Genomic DNA, 19,766 nt, shown 5'->3' on the forward strand with positions numbered 1-19,766 from the left:
TGGCACTCTGACAGGACACTGGTACCCCCAAGGAGTCCAAGCAGGGATTTATTAGGAAGAAGGAGGGGAGGAGGAGAGAGGAAGAGATGGAGGGAGGAAGTAGTTTCATAGAATAACTAGGCTAAGCACTAGGAAGTAGTTTCATATAATAACTAGGCTAAGCACTAGGAAGTCGTTTCATAGAATAACTAGGCTAAGCACTAGGAAGTCGTTTCATAGAATAACTAGGCTAAGCACTAGGAAGTAGTTTCATAGAATAACTAGGCTAAGCACTAGGAAGTAGTTTCATAGAATAACTAGGCTAAGCACTAGGAAGTCGTTTCATAGAATAACTAGGCTAAGCACTAGGAAGTAGTTTCATAGAATAACTAGGCTAAGCACTAGGAAGTAGTTTCATAGAATAACTAGGCTAAGCACTAGGAAGTAGTTTCATATAATAACTAGGCTAAGCACTAGGAAGTAGTTTCATAGAATAACTAGGCTAAGCACTAGGAAGTAGTTTCATATAATAACTAGGCTAAGCACTAGGAAGTAGTTTCATATAATAACTAGGCTAAGCACTAGGAAGTAGTTTCATAGAATAACTAGGCTAAGCACTAGGAAGTAGTTTCATAGAATAACTAGGCTAAGCACTAGGAAGTAGTTTCATATAATAACCGCAGGGCAGAACACAGCAGAACCGCAGGGCAGAACTGCAGGGTAGAACCGCAGTGTAGAACCACATGGCAGAACCACAGGGTAGATCACTGTAGAACTGCAGGGCAGAACCGTCAGCCTGCCTCCCAGCTCCATGGGTACTGCCTTATAATGGAGGATTTGTTCAGGGCCCGAAATATGAACACAGTTTTGGTGAAAAAAATCGTAGTATCCTGGGGTGAGTGTGTATCAGTAGAGCCTCCTCAGAGGACAAAGGGGAAGACCATCCTCCTCAGTCGAATTTCAGCAAAATAAAAATAGTGAAACATTTATTTTTATATTTTTTAACTATACTAAATATATTTACATCACCATAGAACTGATTAAAACACACTGTTTTGCAATAAAGTGTCTACAGTAGCCTCAGCAGCACTATGTAAGGTAGCACTGTGGTGTAGAAGCTCAAGGGATATTGACTTCAATACAAAACCTAGTAGGCTCATGAACCTTCTTCCAAAATGAAGGAAAAGCAAGAGAGAGAGAGAGAGAGCTAGCTATATATAGTTTAATTTTTTAATCTCTTTCACTTTCACTTAGCTAGCGAATGCAGCTAGCTAGTTTAGCCTACTCAGACACCAGGCTCAAACAGAGAGGGATGCTATGTTAGCTAGCTGGCTATGACTATCCAACAGAGAGGGATGCTATGTTAGCTAGCTGGCTATGACTATCCAACAGAGAGGGATGCTATGTTAGCTAGCTGGCTATGACTATCCAACAGAGAGGGATGCTATGTTAGCTAGCTGGCTATCAAACATTAGGAACTCTTCCAAGTCAAGGTAAGCTTTTGGTTTCATTTTTTTTGCCACCGGGGCCCGGCGGTGTAACTGCTAAATGGCTTGCTGAATGTACACTGTACTGCATGATTGTAGTGGGTTTACTAACATGTTACTTCTTGTAGCTGTGTTGACTATGACGTGACAACTATGTAGGCTGTGTGTAGCGGTTAGCGGTCATGATATGAAGGTTTGGCTTGGTAAGGTTTTTTTTTCGTCTGGTGACAGATAGCTAATGTGTTGTGCACTGAAGTCCACAAGCAAAGGGAAATGGTGAGAGGACGAGAGCGCGTAGATAGTTGTGATAAGGAATTCTATACACAACGAGCAAAGTAATCATGCTGTTTTTATGTGGCTGCTATGAAAGTGAGCTATGTTTGATCGGGTGTATATTCATTTTTTTAAACATATTGATTGATTTATTTAATTTAACTAGGCAAGTCATAAGACAGATGGTTACTGAAATGGTTTGTCAGGGTTAATGGGTAGTGGTTTAACGTGTATTTCTAGCAACACGACATTTGCAAGTTTGAATCTCATTATGGACAACTTAAGCATTTTAGCCACTTGTCAACTACTTACTGCTTTTTAGCTACGTTGCACCACCTTAGCATGTTAGCTAACCCTTTCCCTAACCCTATACCTAACCTTAACCCATAACCCTAACCTCTAGCCAGGCTAAATTTTGCGAGCTAGCTAGCTAACGTTAGCAACCTAGCCACCTCACCATTTCCCTGTAAGTTCTACACTTGTTATATTCTGTGCATGTGACAAACACAATTTGATTTTGAATTCCTAACATATTGTATGTTTGGCAAATTCCTAACATATAATGCAAATTGTAACTCGTAATATATCATTAGAAACGAGTGATGGACATCAACAAATGATTAACACATATCATACGAAACGTAACATATCATACGAAACGTAACACATCATACGAAACGTAACATATCATACGAAACGTAACATACCATACGAAACGTAACACATCATACGAAACGTAACATATCATACAAAACGTAGCACATCATACGAAACGTAACATATCATACGTAAACGTAACACATCATACGAAACGTAACATACCATACGAAACGTAACATATCATACGAAACGTAACATATCATACGAAACGTAACATATCATACGAAACGTAACATATCATACGAAACGTAACATATCATACGAAACGTAACATATCATACGAAACGTAACATATCATACAAAACGTAGCACATCATACGAAACGTAACATATCATACGTAAACGTAACACATCATACGAAACGTAACATACCATACGAAACGTAACATATCATACGAAACGTAACATATCATACGAAACGTAACACATCATACGAAACGTAACATGTCGTCCGAAATGTAACATATCATACGAAACGTAACATATCATACGAAACGTAACACATCATACGAAACGTAACATATCGTCCGAAATGTAACATATCATACGAAACGTAACATATCATACGAAACGTAACACATCATACGAAACGTAACATGCCATATATAACGTAACATATCATACGAAACGTAACATATCATCCGAAATGTGACATATCATACGAAACGTAACATATCATACGAAACGTAACATATCATACGTAAACGTAACACATCATACGAAACGTAACATACCATATGAAACGTAACATATCATACGAAACGTAACATATCATACTACATTGAGTGTCTCGGATTACCATGCAGAATAACACATGACTGCTCTGAGAAGAGGTTGAATAAAACACCCACTGTCTCTCCATGGGAGCAGGTGCTACTTTTGACAAGTTACCATTTTTGGCTCTCCGGGTCAGCCATTGGCTAATCAAAGACATGTCAGCGTGAGCAACTGAACACCCTGCCTGCAGCGGTCTGTGGCTGGTCCATGGTCACGGTGCTTCTTGGGTCACAACTACCTCTGCCTGCCTTCCAACCCTCCATCCCTGCCACCTGCCTGATCGTCTGTGTGATCTGACACTCGGGCCGGTTGATAGAGCCCTCTGACTCTGACGCGCAGGTGGATAACTGTGATATGTCCTCTTCCTCTCTGTCCCGTGGAGAGATTAGCTCGTCTCTGCCGACTGGACGGACTGCTAGTTGCTGTCAGTCTGCTAATCCGACAGGGGGGGGGGGGGGGCAGAGCGGAGGACGGGCCAGGCTATGATAGTGTTAGTGTGACCTGGATAAGAGGAGCTTTGGCCAGGTTTCTCTCTCTGTTTCACTGACAGGATCAAATCAACACAGTGATGTTTGACATCTTACGTGCTCCAAACCAACTTTGCTCTTTTGTTTTTGTGTTCTTTGCATACTTTACTTTTTTTGTACAGAAAACTCACAGCATTATCACCCATGACTACCAAGTACCTTCGAACTACGAATCGACAGATGCTAACCTCAACTTCGACCTCGATAATGGCTCCTACTTAATCTCAGACTCAGTTGTGCCCTTGTTTACACTGGACTCTACTCCATTTATTCGAGCTACCCAAGCGGTGCAAGGGTAAGACGTGGGAGGAAGGGCTGTGGAGACCTTGTTACATGCTGACCAGACCGGAAGGAGGACCGATGACTAGAAAGGAATTCGGCTAATCGTTTTATCTGTAGATTACTTGTCGGAGTAGAGGAGTAAAAGTATCCACTTCACATCACATACATGGGTTAAAGGCTTTAAAAGAAAGAAAACACCTCTACCATGTCAGATATAGAGTTGAAATGTATTCCATTTTGAGTTTGCTTCCTAATAATACACTTTTGTACACATCACAGAAGAATAAGGGATTTTGGTGGGTTTTTGAAATAATGTTACTTAGTTATTAAATTATGACAAATATGAATAACATTCCACCCATGAGGCCGCTAGGTCATTTGACTTCACTCTGGAGATGCTAACACTCTGACCATTTTTACTCTGCCCACAGAAATGCAGACAAGGACCTCCGTCGTCCTCCCTTTGGCAAATCAGACCATGATTCCATTTTCCATTCTCCTGCTTCCTGTCTAAAAATCAAATCAAATCAAATTGTATTGGTCACATACACGTGGTGTAGTGAAATGCTTGTGCTTCTAGTTCTGACCGTGTAGTAATATCTAACAAGTAATCTAACAATTTCACAACTACTACCTTATGCACACACAAGTGTAAAGGAATGAATAAGAATTTGTACATATAAATATATGAATGAGTGATGGCCGTACGGCATAAGCAAGATGAAGTAGATGGTATAGAGTACAGTATATACATATGAGACGAGTAAGGTAGGGTATGTAAACAAAGTGGCATAGTTTAAAGTGGCTAGTGATACATTTATTACATCTCATTTTTAATTATTAAAGAGGCTAGAGATTTGAGTCAGTATGTTGGCAGCAGCCACTCAATGTTAGTGATGGCTGTTTAACAGTCTGATGACCTTGAGATAGAAGCTGTTTTTCAGCCTCTCGCTCCCAGCTTTGATGTACCTGTACTGACCTCACCTTCTGGATGATAGCGGGGTGAACAGGCAGTGGCTCGGGTGGTTGTTGTCCTTGATGATATTTTTGGCCTTCCTGTGACATCGGGTGGTGTAGGTGTCCTGGAGGGCAGGTTTGCCCCCGGTGATGCGTTGTGCAGACCTCACCACCCTCTGGAGAGCCTTACGGTTGTGGGCGGAGCAGTTGCCATACATCCTCGATTGTGCATCTGTAAAAGTTTGTGTGTTTTTGGTGACAACCCAAATTCCTTCAGCCTCCTGAGGTTGAAGAGGCGCTGTTGTGCCTTCTTCACCATGCTGTCTGTGTGGGTGGACCATTTCAGCTTGTCTGTGAAATGTACACCGAGGAACTTAAAACTTTCCACCCTCTCCATTACTGTCCCGTCGATGTGAATAGGGTAGCTTACAATCAAAAACTCAAACAAGAAGTACCAGTGACGTGCTCAGTACGGTGAAGAGGACGCTAAGCTACAAGACCGCTTTGCTAGCGCAGATTGGAATACGTTCTGAGATTCATCCAATAACATTGATGGTGTTTACGACATCAGTCACAGGCTTCATCAATAAGTGCATCGATGACGTCAGTGACCCAAACCTCCCAGACGAGCTGAATGCCTTCTATTCTCGCTTCGAGGGAAAACAACACTGATACAGGCCCCCCGCTGTCCTGGATGACCGTGTGATCTCACTCTCCGTGGTCAATGTGAGAAAACTGCTGAGACACACGTTGACTCTATGCACACGCTGAATCTATGCACACGCTGAATCTATGCACACACTGACTCTATGCACACGCTGAATCTATGCACACGTTGACTCTATGCACACGCTGAATCTATGCACGCGCTGACTTCTATGCACACACTGACTTCTATGCACATGCTGAATCTATGCACATGCTGAATCTGGCTCTATGCACACGCTGAATCTATGTACATGCTGAATCTGACTCTATGCACACGCTGACTCTGACTCTATCACACGCCGACTCTGAATCTATGCACACGCCGACTCTGAATCTATGCACGCACTGAATCTATGCACGCGCTGACTCTATGCACGCGCTGAATCTATGCACGTGCAGAATCTATGCACGCGCTGAATCTATGCACACGCTGAATCTATGCACGCGCTAACTCTATGCACGCGCTGACTCTATGCACACGCTGACTCTATGCACACGCTGACTCTATGCACACGCTGAATCTATGCACACGTTGACTCTATGCACACACTGAATCTATGCACACGCTGACTCTATGCACGCGCTGAATCTATGCACGCGCTTACTTCTATGCACACGCTGACTTCTATGCACACGCTGAATCTGACTCTATGCACATGATGAATCTATGCACATGCTGAATCTGACTCTACGCACACGCTGAATCTGACTCTATGCACACACTGACTGACTCTATGCACGCGCTGAATCTATGCACGCGCTGACTCTATGCACATGCTGACTCTATGCACATGCTGACTCTATGCACGCGCTGACTTTTAGTCAAACACATACCCACGCACACTTCAAATATCTGACTGCAACTACCTTGTACCCCTGCACACGGACTCAGTACTGGTACCTGGTGTATATAGCCAGGTTATAGTTAATCACTGTGTTATTCTCTTTCTATTTCTCTCTGGATTGTTGCGAAGGGCCCCTAACTAAACAATTCACTGCTAGTCTACACCTGTTGTTTACGAAGCATGTGAAAAATACAATGTGAGTTGCACACACACACACACACACACACACACACACACACACACACACACACACACACACACACACACATGCAAATAGACGCAACACACACACACACACATACAAATTGACGCAACACACACACACACACAAAACACACACACACAAAACACACACACACACACACACACACACACACACACACACACACACACACACACACACACATGCAAATAGACGCAACACACACACACACACATGCAAATTGACGCAACACACACACACACACACAAAACACACACACACAAAACACACACACACACACATACACACACAAACACACACACACACACACACACACACACACACACACACACACACATGCAAATAGACGCAACACACACACACACATGCAAATAGACGCAACACACACACACACACATGCAAATTGACGCAACACACACACACACACGTTCACACTCTCCACATACGATACTGCTATTCTGTTTATTATCTATCCTGATTGCCAAGTCACTTTTACCCCTACCGCCATGTATATAGTACCTCAACCACCTCGTACCTCGGCACATTGACTGGGTACCAGCACTCGTTGAATAAAGCCTCATTATTGTTATTCCTCGTTTACAGTTTTCTATTTTTATTTACATGTTCTTACGTTTTACCTCTGCATTATTGGGAAAGGGCTCGTCAGTAAAGCATTTCACGATAAGGTCAACACCCCCTGTTGTATTCGCTGCTCGTGACAAATAACAACGTATTTGATCTGACAGTCTAGAATCCTGAGATTGACTCTGAAAGGTCAGAGAAGGGACTAGAGTAACTCTGTCTGATATTCTGTCTGATATTAGGGTACAAGGATTTTGTAAGTCATGTTTGCCATTCTTAACACTGCATAAAACAATGCATTTGTCACAGTTTACTTCCACTAACCTTTAACTGCTGACATAACCACTCATAACAATGTATGCTTTGTTTTTTTGTTGTGTGATTTGTGCAGCTCTTAAATATGGGTTATTGTACTACAGAGGTTATCTGGACAGTCAGATCTCATAGAGGATACAGTTGAAGTCGGAAGTTTACATACACTTAGGTTGGAGTCATTAAAACTCGTTTTTCAACCACTCCACAAATTTCTGGTTAAACAATTTACAGGCAATGCTTCCAAATACTAATTGAGTGTATGTAAACTTCTGACCCACTGGGAATGTGATGAAATAAATAAAAGCTGAAATAAATCATTCTCTCTACTATTATTCTGACATTTCACATTCTTAAAATAAAGTGGTGATCCTAACTGACGTAAAACTGGGGATTTTTTTACTAGGATTAAATGTCAGGAATTGTGAAAAACTGAGTTTAAATGTATTTGGCTAAGGTGTATGTAAACTTCCGACTTCAACTGTATGTATTGCCTTGTAGCTGCACAACAAGCTTAACAACTACTTGAGCTTTGACTGAGCTGTACCACTGTGACTGAGCTGAGCAGTGAGCTGTACCACTGTGACTGAGCTGAACTGTACCACTGTGACTGGACTGAGCTGTACCACTGTGACTGAGCTGAGCGGTGAGCTGAACCACTGTGACTGAGCTGAACTGTACCACTGTGACTGGACTGAGCTGTACCACTGTGACTGAGCTGAGCGGTGAGCTGTACCACTGTGACTGGACTGAGCTGTACCACTGTGACTGAGATGAGCGGTGAGCTGTACCTCTGTGACTGAGCTGAGCTGTACCACTGTGACTGAGCTGAGCTGTACCCCTGTGACTGAGCTGAGCTGTACCACTGTGACTGAGCTGAGCTGTACCACTGTGACTGGACTGAGCTGTACCACTGTGACTGGACTGAGCTGTACCCCTGTGACTGAGCTGAGCTGTACCACTGTGACTGAGCTGAGCTGTACCCCTGTGACTGAGCTGAGCTGTACCACTGTGACTGGACTGAGCTGTACCCCTGTGACTGGACTGAGCTGTACCACTGTGACTGGACTGAGCTGTACCCCTGTGACTGAGCTGAGCTGTACCACTGTGACTGGACTGAGCTGTACCCCTGTGACTGGACTGAGCTGTACCCCTGTGACTGAGCTGAGCTGTACCACTGTGACTTGGCTGAGATGTGAGATGTACCACTGTGACTGAACTGAGCTGTATCACTATGACTGGACTGAGCTGAGCTGTACCACTGTGACTGGGCTGAGATGTGAGCTGTACCACTGTGACTGAGCTGAGAGCTGTACCACTGTGACTGAGCTGAGCTGCACCACTGTGACTGAGCTGAGATGTGAGCTGTGCCACTGTGACTGGGCTGAGCTGTACCACTTTGACTGAGCTGAGCTGCACCACTGTGACTGAGCTGAGATATGAGCTGTACCACTGTGACTGGGCTGAGATGTGAGCTGTACCACTGTGACTGAGCTTAGATGTGAGCTGTACCACTGTGACTGAGCTGAGCTGTACCACTGTGACTGAGCTGAGCTGTACCAGTGTGGCTGAGCTGAGCTGTACCACTTCGACTGAGCTGAGCTGTATGACTTTGACTGAGTTGAGCTGTACCCCTGTGACTGAGCTGAGCTGAGCTGTACCAGTGTGACTGAGCTGAGCTGAGCTGTACCACTTCGACTGAGATGAGCTGTATGACTTTGACTGAGCTGAGCTGTACCCCTGTGACTAAGCTGAGCTGAACCACTGTGACTGAGCTGAGCTGTACCACTGTGACTGAGCTGAGCTGAGCTGTACCACTTCGACTGAGCTGAGCTGTATGACTTTGACTGAGCTGAGCTGTACCACTGTGACTGAGATTAGATGTGAGCTGTACCGCTGTGACTGAGATTAGATGTGAGCTGTACCACTTCGACTGAGCTGAGCTGTACGACTTCGACTGAGCTGAGCTGTACCACTGTGACTGAGCTGAGCTGTATGACTTCGACTGAGCTGAGCTGTATGACTTCGACTGAGCTGAGCTGTACCACTGTGACTATTAAGTACAGGCAAAGTACATGTCCCTCTAATGCTTAGTGGAGGGCAGAGTTCAATGAAACCATGCAACATTATGTTACACGGCTTGTCACTGTCTTAAAATGGTCTATTATCGCCTCTGTGAGTGCACATTGGACATCCATTTAGTTAACCTGCACGGAGTCTCACCTCGCCTCGGCAGCAGACAGGCCAACCTGAATCAACCGGGCAGGAAAACGACCTTTGTGGAACTCATATCCCGTTCAGGATTAACAAACCGGACAGAGTTGTTCGCTCCGCACGATACTCTGGAAACGCGTTTTATGTCATTTTGTCCATTTAGAGGAAATTACTCCTGACTGAGAGGGGTTCTTATCACAGGGCCAGGAGCTGAATGGCAAATATGTTTCTATTAGGCAAGATAATGTAAGGTGTGCATCCCAAATGGCACCCTATTCCCTACATAGTGCACTACTTTAGACCAGAGCCCTATGGAACCCTATTCCCTATATAGTGCACTCTCTTTGACCAGAGTTCTATAATCCCTGATCAAAAGTAATGCACTAAATCAAATTAATTTTTTGGGAGGGTCACATACACATGGTTAGCAGATGTTAATGAGAGTGTAGTGAAATGCTTGTGCTTCTAGTTACGCCCGTATCTGAAATATCTAACAAGAAATCTAACAATTTCACTACAACTACCTTATACACACAAGTGTAAAGGAACGAATAATAATATGTACATACAGATATATGAATGAGTGATGGTATAGAGCGGCATAGGCAAGATGCAGTAGATGGTATAGAGTACAGTATATACATATGAGATGAGTAATGTAGGGTATGTAAACACTATATAAAGGGGCATTGCTTAAAGTGACTAGTGATACATTTATTACATCTGATTTTTTATTATTAAAGTGACTAGAGATTTGAGTCAGTATGTTGGCAGCAACAACTCAATGTTAGTGGTGGCTGTTTAACAGTCTGATGACCTTGAGATAGAAGCTATTTTTCAGTCTCTCGGTCCCTGCTTTGATGCACCTGTACTGACCTCCCCTTCTGGATGTTAGCAGGGTGAACAGGCAGTGGCTCGGGTGGTTGTTGTCCTTGATGATCTTTTTGGCCTTCCTGGGACATTGGGTGGTGTAGGTGTCTTGGAGGGCAGGTAGTTTGCCCCCGGTGATGCGTTGTGCAGACCTCACCACCCTCTGGAGAGCCTTACGGTTGTGGGCGGAGCAGTTGTCATACCAGGCTGTGATACAGCCCGACAGGATGTTCTCGATTGTGCATCTGTAGAAGTTTGTGAGTGCTTTGGGTGACAAGCCAAATTTCTTCAGCCTCCTGAGGTTGAAGAGGCGATGTTGTGCCTTCTTCACCATGCTGTCTGTATGGGTGGACCATGATATGTCCGTGATGAGTACGTCGAGGAACTTACAACTTTCCACCTTCTCCAATACTGTCCCGTCGATGTGGATAGGGGATTGCTCCCTCTGCTGTTTCCTGAAGTCCATGATCATCTCCTTTGTTTTGTTGATGTTGAGTGTGAGGTTATTTTCCTGAAACCACACTCCGAGGGCCCTCACCTCCTCCCTGTAGGCCGTCTTTTCGTTGTTGTTAATCAAGCCTACCACTATAGTGTTGTCTGCCAACTTGATAATTGAGTTGGATGCGTGCATGGCCACGCAGTCGTGGGTGAACAGGGAGTACAGGAGAGGGCTGAGAACGTACCCTTGTGAGGCCCCAGTGTTGAGGGTCAGCGGGGTGGAGATGTTATTTCCTACCCTCACCACCTGGGGGCGGCCCGTCAGGAAGTCCAGGACCCAGTTGCACACGGCGGGGTCGAGACCCAGGTTCTCCAGTTTAATGACGAGTTTGGAGGGTACTATGGTGTTAAATGCTGAGCTGTAATCGATGAACAGCAATCGTACATAGGTATTCCTCTTGTCCAGAAGAGGTAGAGCAGTGTCCAGTGTGATTGCGTCGTCTGTGGACCTATTGGGGCGGTAAGCAAATTGGAGTGGGGTCTAGGGTGTCAGGTAGGGTGGAGGTGATATGGTCCTTGACTAGTCTCTCAAAGCACTTCATGATGACGGAGGTGAGTGCTACGGGGCGATAGTCGTTTAGCTCAGTTACCTTAGCTTTCTTGGGAACAGGAACAATGGTGGCCCTCTTGAAGCATGTGGAACATCCCGAACCGGGATAGTGATAGGGTGCCAGTTGGGATACAGTCACAGAAAAGGTCATGTAGCTAATTATGGCTAAGCGGAACATACAGTAAGTCTCTATAGCTGTTCTGACTGTGAACAAAGATTGACTGATAGGGGTATGATTGTACATGATGACTGCATGTTGATACCCATCCAGTCAGAGTTTCGCAGTGGAGAAGTAAACGTTTTGGCTGAACAAGAAACAGAGAAAAGTGGATGTCACCACTTGACAGTTTGTCAAATGATGTTGATAGAGGTGTTCCTCTATTTAATATTATTTCTGACTGGTTGCCTGGAGACACATTTCAGCACAACAATGACACATACCTACGCTCTGTAACAAGGGACACACATACGACAAGCCCCTAGAGGGAGTTAGACAGGTGAGGTGGAGGACAGTCAGGTGAAACACCTAGAGGGAGTTAGACAGGTGAGGTGAAACACCTAGAGAGAGTTAGACAGGTGAGGTGGAAGACAGTCAGGTGAAACACCTAGAGGGAGTTAGACAGGTGAGGTGGAAGACAGTCAGGTGAAACACCTAGAGGGAGTTAGACAGGTGAGGTGGAAGACAGTCAGGTGAAACACCTAGATGGAGTTAGACAGGTGAGGTGGAAGACAGTCAGGTGAAGCACCTAGAGGGAGTTAGACAGGTGAGGTGGAAGACAGTCAGGTGAAACACCTAGAGGGAGTTAGACAGGTGAGGTGGAAGACAGTCAGGTGAAACACCTAGAGGGAGTTAGACAGGTGTGGTGGAAGACAGTCAGGTGAAACACCTAGAGGGAGCTAGACAGGTGAGGTGGAAGACAGTCGGGCGAAACACCTAGTGAGGTGAAACACCTAGAGGGAGTTAGACAGGTGAGGTGAAACACCTAGAGGGAGTTAGACAGGTGAGGTGGAAGACAGTCAGGTGAAACACCTAGAGGGAGTTAGACAGGTGAGGTGGAAGACAGTCAGGTGAAACACCTAGAGGGAGCTAGACAGGTGAGGTGGAAGACGGTCGGGCGAAACACCTAGTGAGGTGAAACACCTAGAGGGAGTTAGACATGTGAGGTGAAACACCTAGAGGGAGTTAGACAGGTGAGGTGGAAGACAGTCAGGTGAAACACCTAGAGGGAGTTAGACAGGTGAGGTGGAAGACAGTCAGGTGAAACACCTAGAGGGAGTTAGACAGGTGAGGTGAAACACCTAGAGGGAGTTAGACAGGTGAGGTGGAAGACAGTCAGGTGAAACACCTAGAGGGAGTTAGACAGGTGAGGTGGAAGACAGTCAGGTGAAACACCTAGAGGGAGCTAGACAGGTGAGGTGGAAGACGGTCGGGCGAAACACCTAGTGAGGTGAAACACCTAGAGGGAGTTAGACATGTGAGGTGAAACACCTAGAGGGAGTTAGACAGGTGAGGTGGAAGACAGTCAGGTGAAACACCTAGAGGGAGTTAGACAGATGAGGTGGAAGACAGTCAGGTGAAACACCTAGAGGGAGTTAGTCAGGTGAGGTGGAGGACAGTCAGGTGAAACACCTAGAGGGAGTCAGTCAGGTGACACACCAACTGGCCAAAAACTCACACTACATAGACAGTACCCACAGAGAGTAGATACATGCAGTACAATGATACACTTTACATTTTTAACCAGGCAAGTCAGTTAACTTCTTGGTGACAGGGGGCAGTATTTTCACGTCCGATGAAATGCATGCCCAGATTCAACTGCCTGCTACTCATCCCCAGAGGATAAGAGAGGATGTCAATGACATCCTAATGGGGAACAGTGGGTTAAATGCCTTGTTCAGGGACAGAACAACAGTGTTTATCCTTGTCAACTCAGGGAATCGATCCAGCCACCTTTCGTTTACTGGCCCAATGTTCTAACCACTAGGCTACCTGCCGCCCCTACATGCAGTAGATACATACAGTCAGTGGCGGATGTAGGTATCGGCGACATGGGCAGCCGCCCAGACTGGCATCTTGCCGGGGGCGGCACAGGGTACCCGCACCAAAAATAATTGGAATGGTGACATTTGCGCGATCGGTTTTCTATTGCTCATTTGCATGCCACGTCAATGATATCATGTCACTGTGTGGGACTGTGGACCAATTACATTTGTCAGAGTGGGCGCCACAATTTTAGTTTGTGAGCTAAGCAGAATAATGCCTGGGAAGTTCTCCCACTCAGAAGTACGAGATGTGGAGGGGGGCGAGGGTAGGTTGACCTCAGGTCTCTCCACTGGAGGCCCTAGGTAGGGGGAGCAGGGAAATCTATAAAATAGCGCGCCTCTAACTTTGTACAGTATTAATGCAAAAAATCGTTAAGAATAATATAAAACCAGTCAGCACAGCACAAAGGTGAATTGGTTTAGTCTTGACTTGACAGTGTTGGGGGATGGGTAATGTAGTCTTGACTCTTGGTTGACAGTGTTGGGGGATGGGTAATGTAGTCTTGACTCTAGGTTGACAGTGTTGGGGGATGGGTAATGTAGTCTTGACTCCTGGTTGACAGTGTTGGGGGATGGGTAATGTAGTCTTGACTCCTGGTTGACAGTGTTGGGGGATGGGTAATGTAGTCTTGACTCCTGGTTGACAGTGTTGGGGGATGGGTAATGTAGTCTTGACTCTAGGTTGACAGTGTTGGGGGATGGGTAATGTAGTCTTGACTCCTAGTTGACAGTGTTGGGGGATGGGTAATGTAGTCTTGACTCCTGGTTGACAGTGTTGGGGGATGGGTAATGTAGTCTTGACTCCTGGTTGACAGTGTTGGGGGATGGGTAATGTAGTCTTGACTCTTGGTTGACAGTGTTGGGGGATGGGTAATGTAGTCTTGACTCTTGGTTGACAGTGTTGGGGGATGGGTAATGTATTGATGCTCAAATGCAACATCAACACAAATGTGTTTCTATTTGTCTTTGTTACTTCAATTTGATATTTAAGAGTCTTATTTTTGTATATGTTTTTATATTTATTTAGTTTTAAAAATTATGATTATTTATTTGTGTTGTTCCAAATGTGTAAAAAATTACAGTTAGTGCAGAATGCTGACAAGATACACTAACTCAGGGACAATATGGCTGGTGTAGTAACACATGGTGTAAGTCCGGTTAGTCCTGTTAGACCTGCTGACGTGTTAGACCTGCTGTTAGTCCTGTTGGTCCTGTTGGTTCTGTTGGTCCTGTTGGTCCTGTTGGTTCTGTTGGTCCTGTTGGTCCTAGTCCTGTTGGTCCCCCCCTTAGCTGTTTAAAGTCGATGTCCGCGACAATCTAATTAGCATAATAAAAAATCCTGAGCGTTTGAGCTAGAGATATTTAGCTTTTCTGCGTTCGATGCGCCTCAATCCACTGCATCCCCGATGGGGCACATCTGCAGTGAAAGGTGAAACAGCTAGAGTGGTGTTTGTCAAACCTGGAGACAGGGCAGCAACTTTCACTGGGGACGAGGGGTGGGTCATGTCCCCACCACATTCTGAAATTGCATGTTTGTCCCCCCCAGTTTTATCACCTCACCAACTCTCACCCCACAAACCCCCACCCTAACAACCCACCAACCACCACCAACCCACACCGCACCAACCCACAACAACCCCCACCCCACAAACCCCCACCCTAACAACCCACCAAACACCACCAACCCACACCGCACGAACCCCTAACAACCCCCACCCCACAAACCCCCACCCACCCCACCAACCCATCAACCCCCACCACACCAACCCCCACCAAGCACCACCCCACAAACCCCCACCAAGCACCACCTCACAAACCCCACAAACCCCCACCAAGCATCACCCCACCAAGCACCACCAAGCACCACTCCACAAACCCCCACCAAGCATCACCTCACCAAGCATCACCCCACAAACCCCCACCAAGCATCACCCCACCAAGCACCACTCCACAAACCCCCACCAAGCATCACCCCACCAAGCATCACCCCACAAACCCCCACCAAGCATCACCCCACCAAGCACCACCAAGCACCACCACACAAACCCCCACCAAGCACCACCCCATCTGACTGGTAGACATGCACTTAAGAGGGGAGGATGAGGAGGGTAGGAGGAGGGTTTAGGTCAAGGGTGAAGGAGACAAGCACCACCTCACCAACCGCCCTACCTGTTGATGACTGGTAGACATACACTTAAGATGGGAGGATGAGGAGGGCAGGAGGAGGGTTTAGGTCAAGGGTGAAGGAGACAAGCACACACCTTCCGTGAGGGAGGAAACTGGCAAAGAGATCTCCATGCAAGCGGCAGACTGGGCCTTGCGGAAGGGTGGTCGGCCGGGGCCTCTCCGGGGGAGCCGCGGGCCCTCAGGAGCCCCTGGAAGGCGAGACTTCCCCAAGGAGCATGGCTGGGAGGTGGGGCTAGTGCAATGTCCATTGACATGATCTGCAACAAAGACAAAGCCTTAGCAAACAACTTCAAGAAAACAAAACCGAGAGATGAGAAAAGTCTACGATAAGGACAGGATGAGAGAAAGAGTTGGTGAGTTAGAGTTAAAGAAAAAGTTTGTGATTTATAGTTAAAGAGATAGAGTTAGTGAATTATAGTTAATTTAACCCCTTAGAGTCAATGTCCGCGGCCCCGCGAAAATGAAATCAGCATTTAAAAAAAATCCCCATCAAACACTTTAAGCTAGAGATATCTGTTTGTTCTGCATGGGCAGCGTCTCAATTAAACCGATGTCACCCTTTCGTATTTGAGGTGAAAGTTGGCATAGCCAGAGCGATGTTTGTCAGACCATGAGACATCCAGAAAAATCTGTCTTCTCACGAAAACGTCTCTGTAGTGTCTGACTGGTTTGGCCCACAAACTACTAGAACCCCTCTGTGGAAAGGCGAGTCTCTCATGAACATGAACTAGTCAGATGTTCAGTAGAAAGTTCCTTTTGATATTTTTTGAGACAATCTGTTTGTCCAGATAGAATGTGTTTCTATTGGCTAATAGCAGTAAGGCCAAATTCAATCTTTCATCAAATATGTTTTATGTATACTGTATATATTATACCTTAAAGGTTCTCAAAACTCAAACATCTAATAGCTAAATGATCCTTGACATTACTTGTTTCGTTGTTGTAACTTTTATCCCCATTTTTTTTTGTGATTTGGTAGTTACAGTCTTGTCTCATCGCTGCAACTCCCCTACGGACTCTGGAGAGGCGAAGGTCCAGAGTCCTGCGTCCTCTGAAACACGACTAGTTGCCAAGTTGCACTGTTTTTTGACATACTGCTCAATTAAACCCGGGACGCACAAGGAGTCGCTAGAGCACAATGGGATAAGGAAATCGCGGCCGCCGACGGGGAATTTGTGCGCCACCTCGTTGCGTCTCGCAGTCACGGCCGAACCCGGGTCCGTAGCGACATCTGAAGCACTGCGAAGCAAGTGCCTTAGACCGCTGCACCACTCAGAAACGCCTTGATATGACCATCTTAAAACAATTCCATAAGTTAGCTTAGTAGAACCCTCCCTCCTGCTTAGACTCTAGAGGGAGAGAGAAAGTTGGATACATAAATAGTCTACATAGAAGGAGAAGATTTAATTCATCTGTGCCAAATAAAATTAAGAAATATCAAAAGGAATATTGATGAAAATAACTAGCTAAGATAAACAAGTGATGTTAGAGAACATTCAGTAGGATCCGGCATTGAACAGGATCAGAGTCTTTCATCCTCTCTATCTTTGTCCTTTGATGTGGCATTGGGAGCGTTTCACACTATCTGAACCCAAACTTTATCTTACATTTGAGAATTAAAGTTGGGTTATCAATGACCAGCAAGGTGTTCAGCAGACCAGCATCAGGAGTGGTGCAGAACTTAAAATATTAAAGAAATCATACACCTTCGGGTGGATTCCAGAGTGAATCAATATTCTACTACAGTTGGTTGATACTGTAGAGGAATAATGTTGAGAAGAATACATGAATACTGTGGAGAGGAATAAATGAATACTGTGGAGAGGAATACATGAATACTGTGGAGAGGAATACTGTGGAGAGGAATACATGAATACTGTGGAGAGGAATATATGAATACTGTGGAGAGGAATACATGAATACTGTGGAGAGGAATACTGTGGGGAGGAATACATGAATACTGTGGAGAGGAATACTGTGGAGAGTAATACTTGAATACTGTGGATACGAATACATGAATACTGTGGAGAGGAATACATGAATACTGTCGAGAGGAATACATTAATACTGTGAAGAGGAATACATGACTACTATGGAGAGGAATACATGAATACTGTGGAGAGGAATACTGTGGAGAGGAATAAATGAATACTGTGGAGAAGAATACATGAATACTGTGGAGAGGAATACTGTGGAGAGTAATACATGAATACTGTGGAGAATAATACATGAATACTGTGGAGAGGAATAAATGAATACTGTGGAGACGAATACATGAATACTGTGGAGAGGAATACTGTGGAGAGTAATACATGAATACTGTGGAGAAGAATACATGAATACTGTGGAGAGGAATACTGTGGAGAGTAATACATGAATACTGTGGAGAAGAATACATGAATACTGTGGAGAGGAATAAATGAATACTGTGGAGAGGAATATATGAATACTGTGGAGAGGAATACATGAATACTGTGGAGAGGAATACTGTGGAGAGGAATACATGAATACTGTGGAGAGGAATACATGAATACTGTGGAGAAGAATACATGAATACTGTGGAGAGGAATAAATGAATACTGTGGAGAGGAATACATGAATACTGTGGAGAAGAATACATGAATAGTGTGGAGAGGAATACTGTGGAGAGTAATACATGAATACTGTGGAGAAGAATACATGAATACTCTGGAGAGGAATAAATGAATACTGTGGAGAGGAATATATGAATACTGTGGAGAGGAATACATGAATACTGTGGAGAGGAATACTGTGGAGAGGAATACATGAATACTGTGGAGAGGAATACTGTGGAGAGGAATACATGAATACTGTGGAGAGGAATACTGTGGAGAGGAATACATGAATACTGTGGAGAGAAATACATATATACTGTGGAGAGGAATACTGTGGAGAGGAATACATGAATACTGTGGAGAGGAATACATGAATACTGTGGAGAGGAATACATGAATACTGTGGAGAGGAATACATGAATACTGTGGAGAGGAATACTGTGGAGAGGAATACTGTGGAGAGGAATACATTAATACTGTGGAGAGGATTACATGAATACTGTGGAGAGGAATACTGCGGAGAAGAATACATGAATACTGTGGAGAGGAATACATTAATACTGTGGAGAGGAATACTTTGGAGAGGAATAGATGAATACTGTGGAGAGGAATACTGTGGAGAGGAATACATGAATACTGTGGAGAGGAATATATGAATACTGTGGAGAGGAATACATTAATACAGTTTAGAGGAATACTGTGTTAGAGCCCCAGTACCAGGGCTTGGAAACTGGGGATAACCGTAGTGTATAAGAGCCAATGAATGTGCCACATTACTACGCCATTGTGTTTCTGGCTAGCAGTTACCATCACGGTTGGAGCTGTATAGCAACGATTTGTCCTGGCACAGTCTAAAGGAAACGGATTCACATTGGGAAAAATGGCATTGTACCCCCACACTCATACGCACTGCTCAGGTAACTAACTACAACCAACTAGAACTAACTACATACATTACTATGATATTAGTAATGTATGTAGGCGGCAGGGTAGCCTAGTGGTTAGAGTGTAGAGGTGGCAGGGTAGCCTAGTGGTTAGAGTGTAGAGGCGGCAGGGTAGCTTAGTGGTTAGAGTGTAGAGGCGGCAGGGTAGCCTAGTGGTTAGAGTGTAGAGGCGGCAGGGTAGCCTAGTGGTTAGAGTGTAGAGGCGGCAGGGTAGCCTAGTGGTTAGAGTGTAGAGGCGGCAGGGTAGCCTAGTGGTTAGAGTGTTGGACTAG

At 45.0% G+C, this 19,766-nt stretch overlaps 1 protein-coding gene across 1 annotated transcript in view; it reads right to left on the reverse strand.

The window, feature by feature from the left end:
* LOC110504879 (syntaxin-binding protein 5-like) overlaps window positions 1-19,766 on the reverse strand; it is a 226,061-nt gene that overhangs the window by 15,650 nt on the left and 190,645 nt on the right. Inside the window, exon 20 of the mRNA XM_036975302.2 lies at window positions 16,049-16,231. Coding sequence (XP_036831197.2) covers window positions 16,049-16,231 — 183 coding nt within the window. The remainder of the gene's footprint in view (window positions 1-16,048; window positions 16,232-19,766) is intronic.

The sequence above is a fragment of the Oncorhynchus mykiss genome, chromosome 3, assembly GCF_057628025.1.
Source record: "Oncorhynchus mykiss isolate SJ-2025 chromosome 3, ASM5762802v1, whole genome shotgun sequence".
Classification (NCBI taxonomy): domain Eukaryota; kingdom Metazoa; phylum Chordata; class Actinopteri; order Salmoniformes; family Salmonidae; genus Oncorhynchus; species Oncorhynchus mykiss.